This window comes from Staurois parvus, unplaced genomic scaffold (assembly GCF_062004578.1).
Source record: "Staurois parvus isolate SC_StPar_1 unplaced genomic scaffold, SC_StPar_1.0 ptg000734l, whole genome shotgun sequence".
Classification (NCBI taxonomy): Eukaryota; Metazoa; Chordata; class Amphibia; order Anura; family Ranidae; genus Staurois; species Staurois parvus.
In genome coordinates, this window is record NW_028318530.1 from 2744387 (window position 1) to 2762143 (window position 17757).

The window sequence follows — 17757 nt, forward strand, 5'->3', positions numbered from 1 at the left end:
TTTGACACATACACACCTACCTCCTGGAGAGTGTTCTTGATCTGGCCAACTGTTGTGAAGGTGTTTTCTTCACCAGGGAAAGAATTCTTCGGTCATCCACCACAGCTGTTTTTCGTGGTCTTCCGGGTCTTTTGGTGTTGCTGAGCTCACCGATGCGTTCCTTTTTTTTAAGAATGTTCCAAACAGTTGTTTTGGCCACGCCTACTGTTTTTGCTATCTCTCTGATGGGTTTGTTTTGTTTTTTCAGCCTAATGATGGCTTGCTTCACTGATAGTGTCAGCACTTTGGATCTCATCTTGAGAGTTGACAGCAACAGATTCCAAATGCAAATACAACAATTGAAATGAACTCTGGACCTTTTATCTGCTCATTGTAATTGGGATAATGAGGGAATAACACACACCTGGCCATGGAACAGCTGAGAAGCCAATTGTCCCATTACTTTTGGTCCCTTAACAAGTGGGAGGCACATATGCAAACTGTTGTAATTCCTGCAGATTTCATATCCATTGTGGTGATGTATAAAGCCAAAAATGTTAGAATTGTGTCGATGTCCCAATATTTATGGACCTGACTGTATCACCTACTACTTTTAACCTGCACACATAAAAAAGGACACAATGCGACAGTGCGAAGACCCGACGTTGTGTAAAAGTAGGAAAAAGGGGCACAGAGTTCGCACAAATGAGTGCAAGGCTGCGGAATATTGACTTAGAGCAGGAAAAAATGGACTTTTGGTTTCCTCCAAGTGTAGATCATTCCCATATTAGGTTCCAGATTTTGGAGACTTTGAAGAGTTTTGGGATAGAAGTCTCCAACATAGTGTCCAGGTCTTGCAGAAGACCAGCAAGTTGAGTGTGCAGGTGTGCACACCTATTAAAATTACAGTCTTGTGTTAGGAGACAGGTGTGTTCTGCTCAGGAGACAGTACTCCATGCTGGAGACAGGAGGTTCCTTGTCCAGAGGGCTGAGAGGCTCGAGACAGCCAAGCGAGTATGGAGGACAGAGAGGTCGCGAAGTGACTGTGACTAAGAAGACTGAAAGAGCCAGGAGAGCTGGCACGGGCACAGGAACAAAGAGGTACTGTGTGCGAAAGTCTGAGGCACCAGCCAAAAGCCAGGGTTTAAGGCCTAAGCAGCAGTGCTGAAGAAAGGAAGACAGGGGACTTGGTATTATTTTCACATTTTGTTCTCATGCACACTGGACGTTTTTACAGCTGCTGGTTTTGGCTTTTGACGTTTTTTTCTACAGCTAGTAAACCCCCCAGAATGTTATCCTATGTATTCATGCACACGTAGACTTTAAGCAACGTTTTTTGGCTGGAAAAAAACAAGGACTAGCGTGTTTCTAGAGGAGTTTTTTAGCTGTAAAAACGGTCTTATGCTGAAAAACGAGTCAAACCGGCGTTTTTGGAAGTGTTTTTGACCAAAAAAAATGTATTTTCTTTGGTACAATAAAAATGCAAAAAAAACACAAATACTGCTAAACATTAATGCAAAAACACTAAAAAAGCATGTTTTTAACGTGACTTTACACGGCTAACGTTACCAGCATTATTAAAACGCCCAGTGTGCATGGAGCCTTCCTGTTTTGGTGGTGAAAACCCCTTCGTGGGCAACTGCTTTTCTGTTGAACTTTGATTTTGTTTAAGAAAAGTTGGCTGACAAGCCCTAAAACACAGATCAGGCTGGCATGGACTCATTAAAAATACTTCTAATACTACTACTGGGTTAAATTCCACAAAATATCACAACATGTATACAGGATATAAAACTCACCTTCAGTATATTCAGAGAGCACCATTTCTATCAAGGAAGGTTCCAGGTTGGGGAACATCTCACACATACTGCTGACCACCTCCTTCTTGTTACCGCTCATTGCTGGTGGAAGGGGCAGTGTAGCAGAAGATGAAAAGTCCACAGGGATGCTGGGGTTTGAGGTTTTCTTTTGAGGACTTAGGGACAAACTCCTTCTTTTTCTTGGCATCTCCAAACTAAAAGCATCCAATCATATTCTGCAGTATTTAATTTTCATTGTGAACATTTAATGAGAGCTGAAAATAACAATATAAAGTAATACACTTTAATATAAATATATGCATGTTATGAAATAATTTACTGGAAAGAAGATTTAGGAGTTTGACTCATGTTAGGATGTTTTGATGTAAGAGGGAACTTTATTTATTGTTTTTTTTTTTTGTGCTGTCATAAGCAATGATTAGAATGCTTAAAGGGCAACTCAACCTTTGTGAAAAAAAATATCACAAATAAAAAAACTTAATAGAGCATATAAAATTTGCTACACAAGTCATACTGTAATTTAAAATAAATGTAAACATAATTTTTTCTTTAACCATTTGCCCTCCAGAGGATTTACCCCCCCCTTCATGACAAGGCTATTTTTTTCTGTTCGTCACTGCGCTATTTCAACTGGTAATTGCGCGGTCGTGCAATGCTGTTCCCAAACAAAATGTATGTCCTTTTTTTCACACAAATAGAGCTTTCTTTTGGTGGTATTTGATCACCTCTGCGGTTTTTATTGTTTAGGCTATAAACAAAACAAGACCGAAAATTTTGAAAAAAAATTATATTTTTCACTTTTGGTTATAAAAAAATATCCAATAAATTCAAAGATAGTCATAAATTTAGGATAAAAAGTATTCTGCTACATGTCTTTGGTAAGAAGAAAGAAAAAAAAAATCTCAAGACATGAGTATTAATTGGTTTGTGTGAAAGTTATAGCATCTACAAACTATGGTATACATATTGGATTTTACAGATCTTTTACTTTCCGACTGCCTAGCACATTTCTTGAGGTGCTAAAATGCTTTTTGGAAAGTAGACACCGCAAGGATTTTGCAGAGAGGCATGTTGAGTCCATGGAACATTATATTTTTTGCGATCTGACATTTGCGGCGATACATCACATGCATGGTGCGACCGCTGTTACATCCCGGCACGAGGTAAACGCTTGTGTACGCAGGTTCACACGCGCAGGGGGTCAAGGGTGCTTTTTTTTTTAGCTATTTTTATTTTTTTAATTATTTTTAACCTCTTTTTTTTTTTTTATCACTTTTATTGCTATCACAAGGAATGTAAATATCCCCTCTGACTGCAATAGGCATTGACAGGTATTCTTTTTTTGAGCAATCTGGGGTTTATTAGACTCTAGATATCTCCTCTGCCCTTACATCATCTGATCATACCAAGATTGGCATGATCAGATGCTTTCCCAATTTACAAATGGCGCTGTTTATATCCAGGTCAATGATCTCCAAGTAGCTGGGACCACAGTCACCAAGAAAACAATTGGTAACATACTACGCTGACAAGGATTGAAATCCTGTAGTGCCCATAAGGTCCCTCTGCTCAAGAAAGCACATGTCCAGGCCCGTCTGGAGTTTGCCACTGAACATCTGAATGATGCAGAGGAGGACTGGTTGAAAGTGTTGTGGTCAGATGGGACCAAAATCGATCTCTTTGGCATCAACTCAACTCGCTGTGTTTGGAAGAGGAGGAATGCTGCCTATGACCCCAAGACCACCATACCAACTGTCAAACATGGTGGTGGAAACATTCTGCTTTGGGGGTGTTTTTCTTCTAAGAACAGGACAACTGCACCACATCAAAGGGACGATGGACGGGGCAATGTACCGTCAAATCTTGGGTGAGAACCTTCTTCCCTCAGCCAGGGCATTGAAAATGGGTCATGGATGGGTATTCCAGCATGACAATGACCCAAAACACATGGCCAAGGCAACAAAGGAGTGGCTCAAGAAGAAGCACATTAAGGTCTTGGAGTGGCCTAGCCAGTCTCCAGACCTTAATCCAATTGAAAATCTGTGGAGGGACTTGAAAGTTCAAGTTGCCAAACGTCAGCCACCAAACCTTAATGACTTGGAGAGGATCTGCCAAGAGGAGTGGGCCAAAATCCCTCCTGAGATGTGTGCAAACCTGGTGGCCAACTACAGGAAACTTCTGACCTCTGTGCTTGCCAACAAGGGATTTGCCACCAAGTACTAAGTGATGTTTTGTGAAGGGGATCAAATACTTATTTCCCTCATGAACATGCAAATCAGTGCATCATTTGTTACACATGCATTTCTTTTGCATTTTTTGTTGCTATTCTGTCTCTCAGTGTTACAATTCACCTACCATTTGATTTTTAGACTGATCATTTCTTTGTGAGTGAGCATTCAAAATCAGCAGGGGATCAAACACTTATTTCCTTCACTGCAGGTTTCCATCTGAATTCTCTGGCAAGAGCTGAATATGTATTGTTGTGTGTATAAATTGCCTTGTCCCACAATCAATTGATACAAATTTTCCATGAAGAACAGTGGAGGGGCTAAACGCTAGTGCTGGCAATGAACGGGGCTGTTCCTGCTAACACTGTGTTTTTGGGGACACTATACAAAGGAGATACTAGTATAGTTCTGTTCAAGATCATTATATTGATCTGTACAAACACTATACTAGTAATGGGGGTGATCAGCGACCTTTAGTGCGAGTGCGATAGTGTAGGGCAATCTAACGCTAGCTGACCCTGGCTGGGTGGGGCGCATACTGACCATGTCGCTATCTGATGTCACTAGTGGCAGGAATGCAGTAATCAGTGAAAAAGTTTATATACTGACACTGTACTAATGGAACTGGCTGGGTGACGGGGCGATCAAAGGGTTAATAGGGGCGATCAACGGGTTAAATGTGCTAATCTAACGTGTGTGTAAAATGTAGTGCTTTTACTCTGTGCCGTGTTCTCTTTTTTCTCCATGGACGGACCGGGAAGGGGGGGCAGTGGGGGGCGCAGGCGCGTTCACACCCCAAAACAAGAAGCGAAGCAAAATTACGTTGCTTTGCCAAGAGCTTCTGCTTGCCCGCAAAATGCGGGCAAGCACAAGAATTAATAAAAACTTCTGCCTTTAGAACCACTAAATACCACAAATACTAACTATACCTAAACCTGCTCCCACCCACATTCTAAACGTATTCTAACTAATCACTGGAATTCTACTTTAAAAGTTACATTTCCTTTTCAAACTGCAGCACAGTTATTTTCTGTATAATTCAATTTAATATGGCAACTTGAAGGTGTTTTGTATACCGTTGCTGTACAAAAAGCCTCAGAAAATGTCATTTCCTGCTGGAGTGCAAAACTTTGTACTAAGATACAAGTCAGGCTTTAGGCATCTTTTGCAACAGAAGCGTTATTTTTTATGAGATGCTCCTTAAGGGATGAAGGCACTGCAAGTTTCATCACCAGAGCCATGAAAGTGCATTTGTTGATTAAAATGAATTAATCACTCCTATTCAGAATCAGTATCCAAAGATATAAAATGGAACAAACTGATTTTTCTTCAGAGCAGAAACAGGTAGGAATCTGCAACAAAGTTGGTTAAAATCCTTGCAATGTATATTGATCACCCAGTGGTAATTGTTTTTTTTCTCAACAGAAGTGGAGTTGCTCTTTAACCACTTCCCTACCGCCCTATAGCAGAACTTCTGCAACAGGACGGCAGGGCTGCGCAAATTCACATACATATATATATATATATATATATACGTGATTTTGCATTTCCGGGTAGAGGGCACTCGAGCGCCACCATTGGTGGCTACAGATGTCGATCACCGGGTCCCGGCTGGAGATTCCCCACCAGCACCCAGCGATCGCAGAGTATCGCTAACAGGGGAGAGACCTGTGTCAAAACAACACAGGTCTCTCTCCTGGCAGCAGTGACATGCTACTGTGTATTTCTCTGCACATCAGTATGTTTCCCTAGTAAAAACACACACAGCACATACAGTAAACAGCACACAGTTAACCCTTTGATCGCCCCAGATGTTAACCCCTTCCTGCCCAGTGCCATTAATACAGTGTCAGTGCTTTTTATTAGCACTGATCGGTGTATTAGTGTCATTGAGATGTCAGTGGCAGTTAGTCAGCCCCCCCCCGCCCTCCCCCATTGTCAGAATGCCCACCGCAGTCCCACTATAAGTCGCTGAACGCCTCCATTACTGGTATATATATATATATGTGACAAAAAAGTCCAGTATATATATACCACCATTTGTAGACGCTATAATGTTCACGTAAACCAATGAATTTACATGTATTGGGAATTTTTTTTAGCAAAGACATGTAGCAGAAAAGTGCAACCTATCCTTCCGGAGGAAAAACAGATATTGAGGAGGGAGGCCTGGAGGTCCACCTTTTAAGGTTCTGGGCTTACGTGTTTACTGTCCCGGAGGTCTCAAGGGGCTGTCCTGGAAGACGTTTTTGAGAAATAGTTTTTTTTTTTCAAAATTGACAGTCTTTATTTGTTTATAGCGCAAAAAATAAAAAACCGCACAGGTGATCAAATACAATCGAAAGAAAGCTCTATTTGTTGGGAAAAAAAGGACATAAATGTCATTTATGTACAGCGTTGCATGACCACACAATTGTCAGTTAAAGTAACGCAGCGCCATATCGCAAAAAAAAAATGGCCTGGTCAAGAAGGGGGGTAAATCCTCTGGAGGGCAATTGGTTAAAGAAAAATTCAAAGAATTCCTGGATTTATCTTTTTTATTTACAATTGATGCTTTTACTGAGCATCGTGAGTATAGATATCATTATATGATACAGAAGCTGCAAAGTAGGGCACAGCTGCCCTACACGCCCCTACTCTCTTCTTACCCAATCAAGGACCACTTTGCATTATATAAACCCATTTGCAAAATACAAAGGTTTCTGTGAACAGACAGTGGAGTAGAGGGGCAAGAAGGCACACAGCAGCCACATCTCTCTAGAGATAGCTACACTCCCAGCACTCTGTAAAATTGTCGGTTGTAAATAGGTAATTCATAGAGTTCTTCCTTAACACAAGTTGCATATATAACAGCCAAAAGAAAAACAACAAGGAGAAGGTTCAGAAGTATTACATGGTCATATTTAAAACAATTTGGATATATTTGAACAATTTAAACATTTTGCACCAGAGTTAAAGATTAAGGTAATGAGGCAGTCAACTTAGAGCAGAACTAAACCCATCAATTTAACTGTTTGTAACAACAGTTACTTTCAAGGCATGCTGTAAATGATACCTGTCACAGTTGCATGTGCTCTCAACGGACTGTCAAGCCATAATATGGCTGGTGTTATGACTGATAATGTGCAGCACCATGGCAAAAGCAAATCAAAGAGAGGCTAAGATGGCAGCTTTCTTAGTTGTAAAGGATAGGACGGCTTATTTCCGCTTGTCACATGTGGTCACAAGATGACTGTATACAATATCCCACTATCCAATAACTTTTTATGTCTATCGCCAAGACCTATAGTAGACGTAAAAATATGTGCAGGAAATCAGCATGCATTTTGGAACTTGTAGGCAAGCTCAAGCACATCCTTTGTACTAATATCTAATAATTATGAATACCTTACACAAATCTTTGCTGACATATCAAAAACGGAAAGATCATATATTGCCATGAACTGACCAAGAGAAGAAAATGGCAACCTTTTACTTTTGGTAAAGTTTTAAAAATAGCACCACGGAAAAAAGTAAAGCAACAAAATAAACAAATGAATTAGCTGCAAAAACCTAACCTATGAAAATAGGGTGCATAAAATATAAGGAAACCAGGTTGCGCTAATAGAGAATATTATTATTATTATTAGACAGTATTTATAAAGCGCCAATAGTTCGCTAAGCGCTGTACATTACAATGGGGGACAGAACAATAACAATACAATACAATGCAAAACATGAGGATATGCAAATAAATATATATAAAGTCATACATAAATCATATAAAGTCCAAAATGATGTAATATGTGACAATTTGGACATATTACATCATTTTGGACTTTTTTTGGACTTTATATGATTTATGTATGACTTTATATATATTTATTTGCATATTCTCTATTAGCGCAACCTGGTTTCTTTATAACCTTTTACTTTCACCTCATTAAAAAAAAATTAGCACAAGTTATTTTTATGGAAAAATCAGTAGTTAATTTGCTATGCAAATTCCTTACCATGCAGATGAAATGCAAGTCTCCTTCAAATTCTCAATTTGCACACAAACATCAAGTTTCTTATCAATGAGCAACAGTTTGCAGTCAAGGTCTCCTGTGAACATTAACAACAGCAAAAGTTAACCCTTGTTCAAACAGCTGCGTAAGGCATGTCAGACTTGCTTTTTGTACCACATCTAACAAAGTAAAAGAAAAATATGTTTATTCATAACCGGTACTTGTAGAGCGCCGTCAATTTATGCAGCGTTTTACATTTGCCTGTGCATGCACATGAACTTTAATGGCATCCCAGACCCTTTTTTGGGTCCGCACTAGAATCGGAACACATGGGTATTCACACCTATGTGATCTGTTTCTGCACATTGCACCACGTTTTGCTGACCGATTTTGGGGTGTTGTTAACTTAACATACACATCCGCATCGATTCGCATGAACGGGGTGTGATTCTGATGCGGTGTGGAATTTGCAAAGAAAAAGCTGCAAATTCTGCACTGCATCAGTGTGAACCCAGCCTAAAGGTGTTCTGTCGAGTTGAGGTCAGGACTCTATAAAGGTCAGTCATGTTCCTCCACCCCAAACTTGCTTATTCATGTCTTTATGGACCTTGCTTTGTGCACTGGTGCGCAGTCATGTTGGAACAGGAAGTGGCCATCCCCAAACTGTTCCCACAAAGTTGGGAGCATGAAATTGTCCAAAATGTCTTGGTGTGCTGATGCCTTAAGAGTCGCCTTCACTGGTACTAAGGGTCCAAGCCAAACCCCTGAAAAACAACCCCACACAATAAACCCCCCTCCACCAAACTTTACACTTGGCACAATGCAGTCAGGCAAGTACCGTTCTCCTGGCAACTGCCAAACCTAGACACATCCATCAGATTGCAAGTCAGAAAGCGTGATTCGTCACTCCAAACACGTCTCCTCTGCTCTAGAGTCCAGTGGCGGTGTGCTTTACACCACTGCATCTGACGCTTTGCATTGCACTTGGTGATGTAAGGCTTGGATGCAGCTGCTCGGCCATGGAAACCCATTCCATGAAGCTCTCTGCGCACTGTTGTGCCAATCTGAAGGCTACACAAAGTTTGGAGGTCCATAGCTATTGACTCTGCAGACAGTTGGTGACTTCTGCGCACTGTGCGCTTCAGCATGCGCTGACCCGGCTCTGTCATGTTACCTGGCCTACCAATTCGTGGCTGAGCTGCTGTTGTTCCCATTGGCTTCCACTTTGTTATATTACCACTAACAGTTGACTGTGGAATATTTAGTAGCAAGGAAATTTCACGAATGGACTTATCACACAACCTACCATGATAGGACATTTGAATTCACTGAGCTCCTGAGAGCGACCCATTCTTTCACAGATGTTTGTAGAAGTAGTCTGCATGCCTAGGTGCTTGATTTTATACACCTGTAGCCATGAAGGTGATTGGAACACCTGAATTCAATGATTTGGAGGGGTGTCCCAATACTTTTGGCAATATAGTGTATAGATTGTACATTCACTTCAGGTGCTTAGGGTGGCCATACATTATACAATTTTCTTGAGATTTTTGGTTTAGATTTACCAAAAACCATATAATAGGAGATCATACCCAACAACACTTTCAATTGTATCCAATTAGGCAGGCCCTTGCACTACATAGTTGAAGGTAAATCTGAAGGAAATTGGACTGAAATTGGACAGAAAATTGTATAGTGTATGGCCAGCCTTAGTCTAAGGTCCCTGACTCACATTCATACATACATATGCCACTGCAAATTTAGACAGGAGCCAATTAACCTACCAGCATCAGAAAGGAGGAAACCCAGTCTTTGGTAATGTCCATGGGTTCCAGACTGCAGGCAGTCATTGCCAGTAAAGGATTCTCAACAAAATATTAAAAATGAACATTTTATTTATGATTATATTCAACTGTCCAATTACTTTTGGTCCCTTGAAAAAGGGAGGGTGGCTAATCTTAAGAGCTTCCTAAACTCTTCCTCCAATTTGGATGTACATACCCTCAAATTAAACCCGAGAGTGTGCACTTTCAGCCCATATCCATTATATAACTATAGCTTGAATAGGTTTTGGTAAATACCTGAAAAAATATAAAATTGTGCCTGTGTCCAAATATATATGGACCTAACTGTATGAGCTGGAATTGTTCTTATAGTGATCCTGACAATAACAAGCTTCCTGCCCAAGAGTGACAACACTCACTTACTATCCTGTGGTGGCACAACAGAGACAGGACAGGTTTACAAAAACATCCTCCTCCCTAGGAAACATGCAACTAAAAAAATGTAGCATTGGCAGAGAACACAGAAGTTAGCAGCATCAACATTTTTTTTTGCTCTTATCAGATATTACAAAAGTTTTTTTTGTAAAGTTAACAGACCAAAAGGGACAATAAGAGAAATTCATTGTTATGGATTACATAACCGTTAACTGGTTTCTTATTGAATGTCCCACAGCCATCCTTGATCTAGAGATATACTAGCGCTCTTTATTAGCAAACGTTTGCCATTAAATGGCTTCAGTAGAGTTTAGGGGACCTAATATACACCCAAGAATTCTGGTCCGTTTCTGCACCCTTAAGTGATGGTTCACATATTCACCAGTGCGGATTGAAAACATGTCCTGTCTGATTTCTGAGCAGTGTGGTCTAGTTCAGGTGCGGATTAAAGGCTATTGACTTCCATGGGAACTATTCCTAAACCGCACATATCAGTTGTGAACAGGATAAAATCCTGTCCTGAACCTGATCTAAACCTGACCTGAACCTGATCTAAACCTGACCTGAACCGCTGAACAACTAACTGTGAAACCTGAGCTTCAATCGACACCACATGTGTGCATCCACACTAAAGCTCTTGTTTTAGAGTGATGATCCCTGTATAGGTAATTGCTTTAGCTGTCATAAATGGGTTTTCCACTCATGAACAGCTTGATCTGTGATTGGCTACAGCTAATCACATGGTACAGGTAGCCAGGTACCGTGTGATTGCTGTGGGTCAATCACAGATCACAACAGTAAGAAAGCTGTTCATGAATGGAAAGCCATTCATGACAGGCTGTTTACAATGTTATGTGATTGCTTTGACCAATCACAGTGATTCCATGATACCTGGTTACCAGCAACAGTGATCTGCTCTGTCCGGTGGACACAACGGTCATAAGAGGGGTGTGCTCCTAGACCGGAGCAGGCACAATCACTTATCAGGGATGTTTGATGCCTATCGCCCGACGCCAGGGACATGTAGTTCCGGGCTCTGGGAAGGTAGTTTTTTTTCTACCTTTAGCCCTGCTCACCTGTCCACCCAATTGCTGGGCTCCGTTTGCCCATCTGTGGGCCTGGGACCGGCACGCCACCATCGGCTAGAGGGGAGGGAGGAGAGCAGACACATCTGCTCCCCTCCCCTTCTTGACCTGACCCGGAAGTGACGTTATGATGTCACTTCTGGGTCCCCCTTGAGAAATTCCCAGCCATTAAGGCTGGGAAAGAATGTAATGCGGTGCGATATGCACCGCATTACATTCAGAGTAATACAGGGGAGATATGCATGGTCTCTTAGACCCTGGATGCCTCAATAAAGAGAACCTGTCACCAAATAAATCATCACTTTGACCCATATGTGATTAAAAAAAAATAACGTTTTGTGTTTTTTTATTGTAAAAAATTAAAGTTACACCCAAGCACATACCATCCCACCCCACAAAAAAAAAAGAAAAAAAAGAAGGCCCCCCACCCCCACATATACAAATGTAAAAGCACAAGCTGCGGCGCCTACACATGAGAACATCGATTGTGATACACGTCACATAGCGCCGTGCACGCCAGAATGAGAGCAATAATTCTAGCACCAGAGCATCTCCAGAACGCTAAACTGATGACATAGAGTTTTAAGAGTGTCGACCTATAGAAAATATAAGGTACTGAAGTTTGTCGCCATTTCATGAGCGCGCACAAATTTAAGGTTTGACAAGTTGGCTATCTACTCGCTGCAACCTCATCTTTTATATTTTACAAAAAAATAGGGTCATTTATTACTTTTTTGTGCCCTAAAATTAACGTACTTGTATGTTTTACTGACATTTTGCGGTAATATCATGCGACATAAAAAAAATTCGAACTACCACTATTTTATTCTCTAGGGTTTCTGCTTTCAGAAAATATATATCGTTTGGGGGTTTTATGTAATCTTCAGGCCTAAAATGATTTTTTTAAACTTGTAACCCACCCTTTCCTGAGGAGCAGTCAATCGGTGCTCATTACACTGCAAGGTTTCTCCCCTTCCTGCTAGTCCCCGGGTGCGGTGCTGGAGACAGGCAGGGAGGGGAGGAGGAGATAAACAGTGCAATGTTAATAATATTACACGTTTAAGTCGCCATAAATTCCCTTTTGTTTTTAAAAGCCCCAGACATTCCTAATATTACCTCCGATTTAAATACAGTTGTGGTTAAAATGTATTTATTTTTATCTGGACAAGTAGATTGTCATGAGGGACAAGTAGATTGGGGCACCAATTTATTCCTTGGACAAGTAGTTTTTTTCAAAAATTTCCACACCCTTGCTTATATATACATGAGTGAACCTGCACGTGCGGCCCTTCCGCAGTAAATGTACTGTGGCAGGGCGGCAAATAATTAAGCAGTTACAGCAACTGTTCTTCCATTTCCATTTGGAATAAAGGTTTGCCATAAATGAAAATAATCTGATCATTGTAAGCTGCCCTCTGACACTTTTGCTGGACAGCTTAGTCTGTTAAATTAAGTTGAAAAATAACAGACTTACTGGCTAGATCAACAGGGCAAAATAAAAGTTAAAAAGCCTATAAAGAAAACTAATGCAACCATTACATTTAAAGCTTAAGTTTACCATAAAAAAATATCTCTATAGCTTTAGTCAGCTAACTTACCAGTAATGAAATACGTCCCATGGCATGCAGGCAGCTGAACCCTGTAGAAATCTTCACTGTAGGGATGCCTGATCCTCTTCCTGCTACTGAACTTCTGCACTGCATGGATTAAGCCCCTGGTCACATCGGGTAATACTTGGCGTGTGATCTGCATGCCCTGTGACTTGCAAACCATATGCCAAGTCGCACCCTATTGTCTACTATTAAAGCGGTCATATTGGTGCGGTTCCGACTTGGTCGGAGCCGCACCAATTTCAAAAGTAGTACATGCACTACTTTTGTTGCGATTTGCATAGACATCTGTGTCAGATGTCTTGCAAATCGCAATAAAATCGGCAGGTCACCCAATTATGAAATCGTGCAACTTCACTGTAAGTCGCGCGGTTTCAAAATCGGCTTTGATGTGACCGGGGGGTAAGAGCTTCATTTCTTCTGTGAAGCTGCTATAAAAAAAATCTGAGGATCCGCCCTGTCTCCCTTCATTGCAAAACTTTCTTTTATTGCTTTTACTGCATGTAGCACAATCTGTGAATAGGGGACAGAATCCTGTGACTCATCATACTCTCCCCCATTTACAGATCATGTAACGGGCAGTGAAGGCAAGAAAGAACATTTCTCAATAGAGGAGGAGGGGGTGCATTCTTATCAAGAACTTTTTCATAGCACCTTCACAGAAGACCCAAAGCTAAAATTCCCAGCAGCACTGAACATTCAGCAGCAGGAAGAGGATGGGGCATCCCTCTGGTGAAGATTTCTACCAGATCCAGCTGCCTGCACCACATCGGACATCCTTTAGTACTGATAACTAAAGCTAAAAAGGGAAAGTTCTTTTATAGCTAACATCAGCTTTATTGATTGGTTGGCTGATATAGTTTACATTTTTGCTTTTGGGTTTGATGCTCTTTTAAGGAACCACCACTTAGCTGAACACCAATTTAAGAAGCCACGAAGTTCTTTCAGGTCATTGTTATTACTAAAAATAAGAACACCAGAGCTAGAGATGTTCCTTCTACCAAAAACCAGATCAAGGATCATTCTCCATTCTGCCAACCACCAAAACAAGATGTGCTCTTGCTCCTACCTACCACTTAAGGGTTGTTCTTCCTCCCGCTGATCACCAGCGCAGGGGCTATATCTCTGCTGACCATCAATTTAGGAGGCCATTGTGTTCTTTCTGGTCATTATTATTTCTATTACTACAAATAGTCATCACCAGCACAAATAGTCGCTCTTCCTCCCTCTGACCACCAGCACAAGGGTCATTCTTCTTCTCATCAAAAACCAGCACAAGAGACACTCTTCTTCTCACTGATAGAGCAAGAGATGCTCTTCCTCCTGCTGAACACCAGAGCAAGGGCCACTTTTCATCTTGTTGACCATCAAAGCAAGATGCACTTTTGCTCCTGCTGACCTCTAGGGCAAGGGTATTTTTTCCTCCTAATGATCACCAGTGCTATGAGGGCTATGTCGGTGCTGACCAACAATTTAGGAGGCCACTGTGTTCTTTCTGGTTATAAATTATTACTAAAAAATAATTTTGCCAGCGTAAAAGGTGCTCTTCCTCACACCAACTAGCAGTGCAAGAAGTGTTCCTGCTCTCGCCGAAAAAAGAGAACAAGAGGTGCTCTTCCACTCCTGACTACTGGGGCAAGGGCCATTCTCCCTTCCACTGATCACCACTGCAAGGGAACACATCTTCACAGGCCCAGCAGTGACCACACCTCTGCCAACCACCAGTATTGAACCCAAAAATGTAACCTGTAAACGCTTTTAAGGTGTTGCTAATGGATAATGTAGTTTATCGCCATTCCATGAGCATGTGCAATTTTAAACTGTGCCATGTTTGGTATCTGTTTACTCGGCTTAACATCATCTTTTATGTTTTACAAAAAATGGTATTATATTGTTTGTATTCATTACAGTTCATTAAAGTGTATTTTTTAAAAAAATGTGCTTTTGAAAAACCTGCTGTGCAACTATTGTGTGACATAAAAAACATTGCAACACCCATTTTGTTCTCTGTTGCTTAAAAAAAATAATATTTGGGGGTTATAAGTAATTTTCTACCAAAACAAAAAAGGTAATTTTTACATTTAAGAAAGAAATGTCAGAACTGGCTTGGTTGGCAAGTGGTTAGAGCCACCCTGTTGCTGACCACCAATTAAAGAGGCCACTGTTTCTTTATGATCAATATTATTGCTGAAAATAATGACAAACAGATGGGGGGGTAAAAAACAAAAACAAATCATCTATCACGTATATTAGGTGTGCCTCTGGGTGTGAGGCTGTTGATAAATTACAGTGCCTTGAAAAAGTATTCTTACCCCTTGAAATTTTCCACATTTTGTCATGTTACAACCAAAAATGAAAATGTATTTTATTGGGATTTTATGTGCTAGATCAACACAAAGTGGCACATAATTGTGAAGTGGAAGGAAAATGATACATGGTTTTTTTACAAATAAATATCTGAAAAGTGTGGTGTGCATTTATATTCAGTCCCCCCTGAGTCAATACTTTGTAGAACCAACTTTCACTGCAATGACAGCTGCAAGTCTTTTTGGGGATGTCTCTACCAGCTTTGCACATCTAGAGAGGGACATTTGTGCCCATTCTTCTTTGCAAAATAGCTCAAGCTCTGTCAGATTGGATGGAGAGCGTCTGTGAACAGCAATTTTCAAGTCTTACCACATATTCTCAATTGGATTTAGGTCTGGACTGTGACTGAGCCATTCTAAAACATGAATATGTTTTCATCTAAACCATTCCATTGTAACTCTGGCTGTATGTTTAGGGTTGTTGTTCTGCTGGAAGGTGAACCTCCGCCCCAATCTCAAGTCTTTTGCAGACTCTACCAGGTTTTCTTCTAAGATTGCCCTGTATTTGGCTCCATTTATCTTCCCATCAACTCTGATCAGCTTCCCTGTCCCTGATGAAGAAAAGCATCCCCACCACATGATGCTGCCACCACGTTTCACGGTGAGGATGGTGTATTCAGGGTGATGTGCAGTGTTAGTATTCCGCCACACATAGGGTTTTGCTTTTAGATCACAAAGTTCAAATTTTGTTCTCATCTGACCAGACCACCTTCTTCCACGTTTGCTGTGTCCTCCATATGGCTTCCCGCAAACTGCAAGCAGGCCTTCTTATGATTTTTTTCAACAATGGCTTTCTTTTTGCCACTCTTCCATAAAGGCCAGATTTGTGGAGTGCACGACTAATAGTTGTCCTGTGGACAGATTCTCCCACCTGAGCTGTGGATCTCTGCAGCTCCTCCAGAGTTACCATGGGCCTCTTGGCTGCTTCTCTGATTAATGGTTTTCTTGCCGGTCTGTCAGTTTAGGTGGACGGCCATGTCTTGGTAGGTTTGCAGTTGTGCCATACGCTTTCCATTTTCGGATGATGGATTGAACAGTGCTCTGCGAGATGTTCAAAGCTTGGGTAATTTTTTAATAACATAACCTTGCTTTAAACTTCTCCACAATTTTATCCCAGACCTGTCTGGTGTGTTCCTTGGCCTTCATGATGCTGTTTGTTCACTAATGTTCTCTAACAAACCTCTGAGGGCTTCACAGAAACTGTATTTTTACTGAGATTAAATTACACACAGGTGGATTATATTTACTAATTAGGTGATTTCTGAAGGCAATTGGTTCCACTAGATTTTAGTTAGGGGTATCAGAGCAAAAGGAGGCTGAATACAAATACACGCTACACTTTTCAGATATTTATTTGTAAAAATAAATTTTGAAAACATTTATGATTTTCCTTCCACTTCACAATTCCTAGATTGTAAGCTCGAAAGAGCAGGGCCCTCAATCCCCTCATGTTTTGCATTGTATTGGTATTGTTCTGTCGCATGTTCTGTCCCCCTTTGTAATGTACAGCGCTGAGCGAACTATTGGCGCTTTATAAATACTGTATAATAATAATGTGCCACTTTGTGTTGGTCTATCACATAAAATACATTTACGTTTTTGATTGTAACAGGATAAAAATGTGAAAAATCACAAGGGGTATGAATACTTTTTCAAGGCACTGTATTGATCGCAGCATTGCACAGAGGAAAGGCCTGGGGGGTGATGACATCAGTCGCCCCTTCCTAAATGACCGCTCCCAGTATCTGCATGACACACAATGCAAACATTTCCTACTTCAGATCTAAATGCTTTCTTTATTGTATCAGAAGGCTCCTGATCCCCCTGATCCCACTGATCCAGCCTCCCGGTCCTGGAGGACTTGTCTCACAGACTGGCTGCAGCAATCTTCCCTGGGCTCACTGGGCTGGTGTTTACATTAATAGCAGACTTATCGTGACTACAGGAGTCAATGAGAACTGCCTGCCCCCGCCTGCTCACTGAGATCACAGCAATGACTATTCCTCTCCCACACAGCGCAGCCTCGGTGTGAACGACACAATCATCCCCTACACTGGATCGAACTGCAAGTCCCATAATCCTCCCCGCCAGGCCCACTTACAGCTGCCCCTCTCACCTCCCGCTCTCCTTATATTTACCTCCGGCGGTGGACACTCCTCCCACTCACCCCCAGCTCGCACTGCACGTGAAGGAGGTCACACCGTGGACTCGCCACCCAAACAAACAGGAACTTCAACCAGCCAACCACAGGACGACTCGAGCGCCTCACGTGACCTACACCTACGTTTAAAAGAGGACGATGTAAAGTGCTTTGCCATACAACAATACGCCAGCTGCAGGCTTCTCTGGCGGCGATCGCCCCCTGCAGGCGTGGAGGACGGCTAACATGACAATAGTGGTTCGGGCAGTGTGCTTAGGATTTGATGTGTCCTGTGTGTAGCTGAGGAAGGTTTACCATGAC

General features: G+C 41.4%; 1 protein-coding gene across 1 annotated transcript in view; it reads right to left on the reverse strand.

Annotated features, from left to right (window-relative positions):
- The window catches only part of N4BP2 (NEDD4 binding protein 2), a 121307-nt gene extending 103753 nt beyond the window's left edge, over window positions 1-17554 (reverse strand). Inside the window, exons 1-3 of the mRNA XM_089654026.1 lie at window positions 17435-17554; window positions 8020-8113; window positions 1779-2053 (exon numbers count right to left, since the gene is read on the reverse strand). Of these exons, the coding sequence (XP_089510152.1) occupies window positions 1779-1986 (208 nt within the window). The 5' untranslated portion in view covers window positions 1987-2053; window positions 8020-8113; window positions 17435-17554. The remainder of the gene's footprint in view (window positions 1-1778; window positions 2054-8019; window positions 8114-17434) is intronic.
- Window positions 17555-17757: the final 203 nt, after the last annotated feature.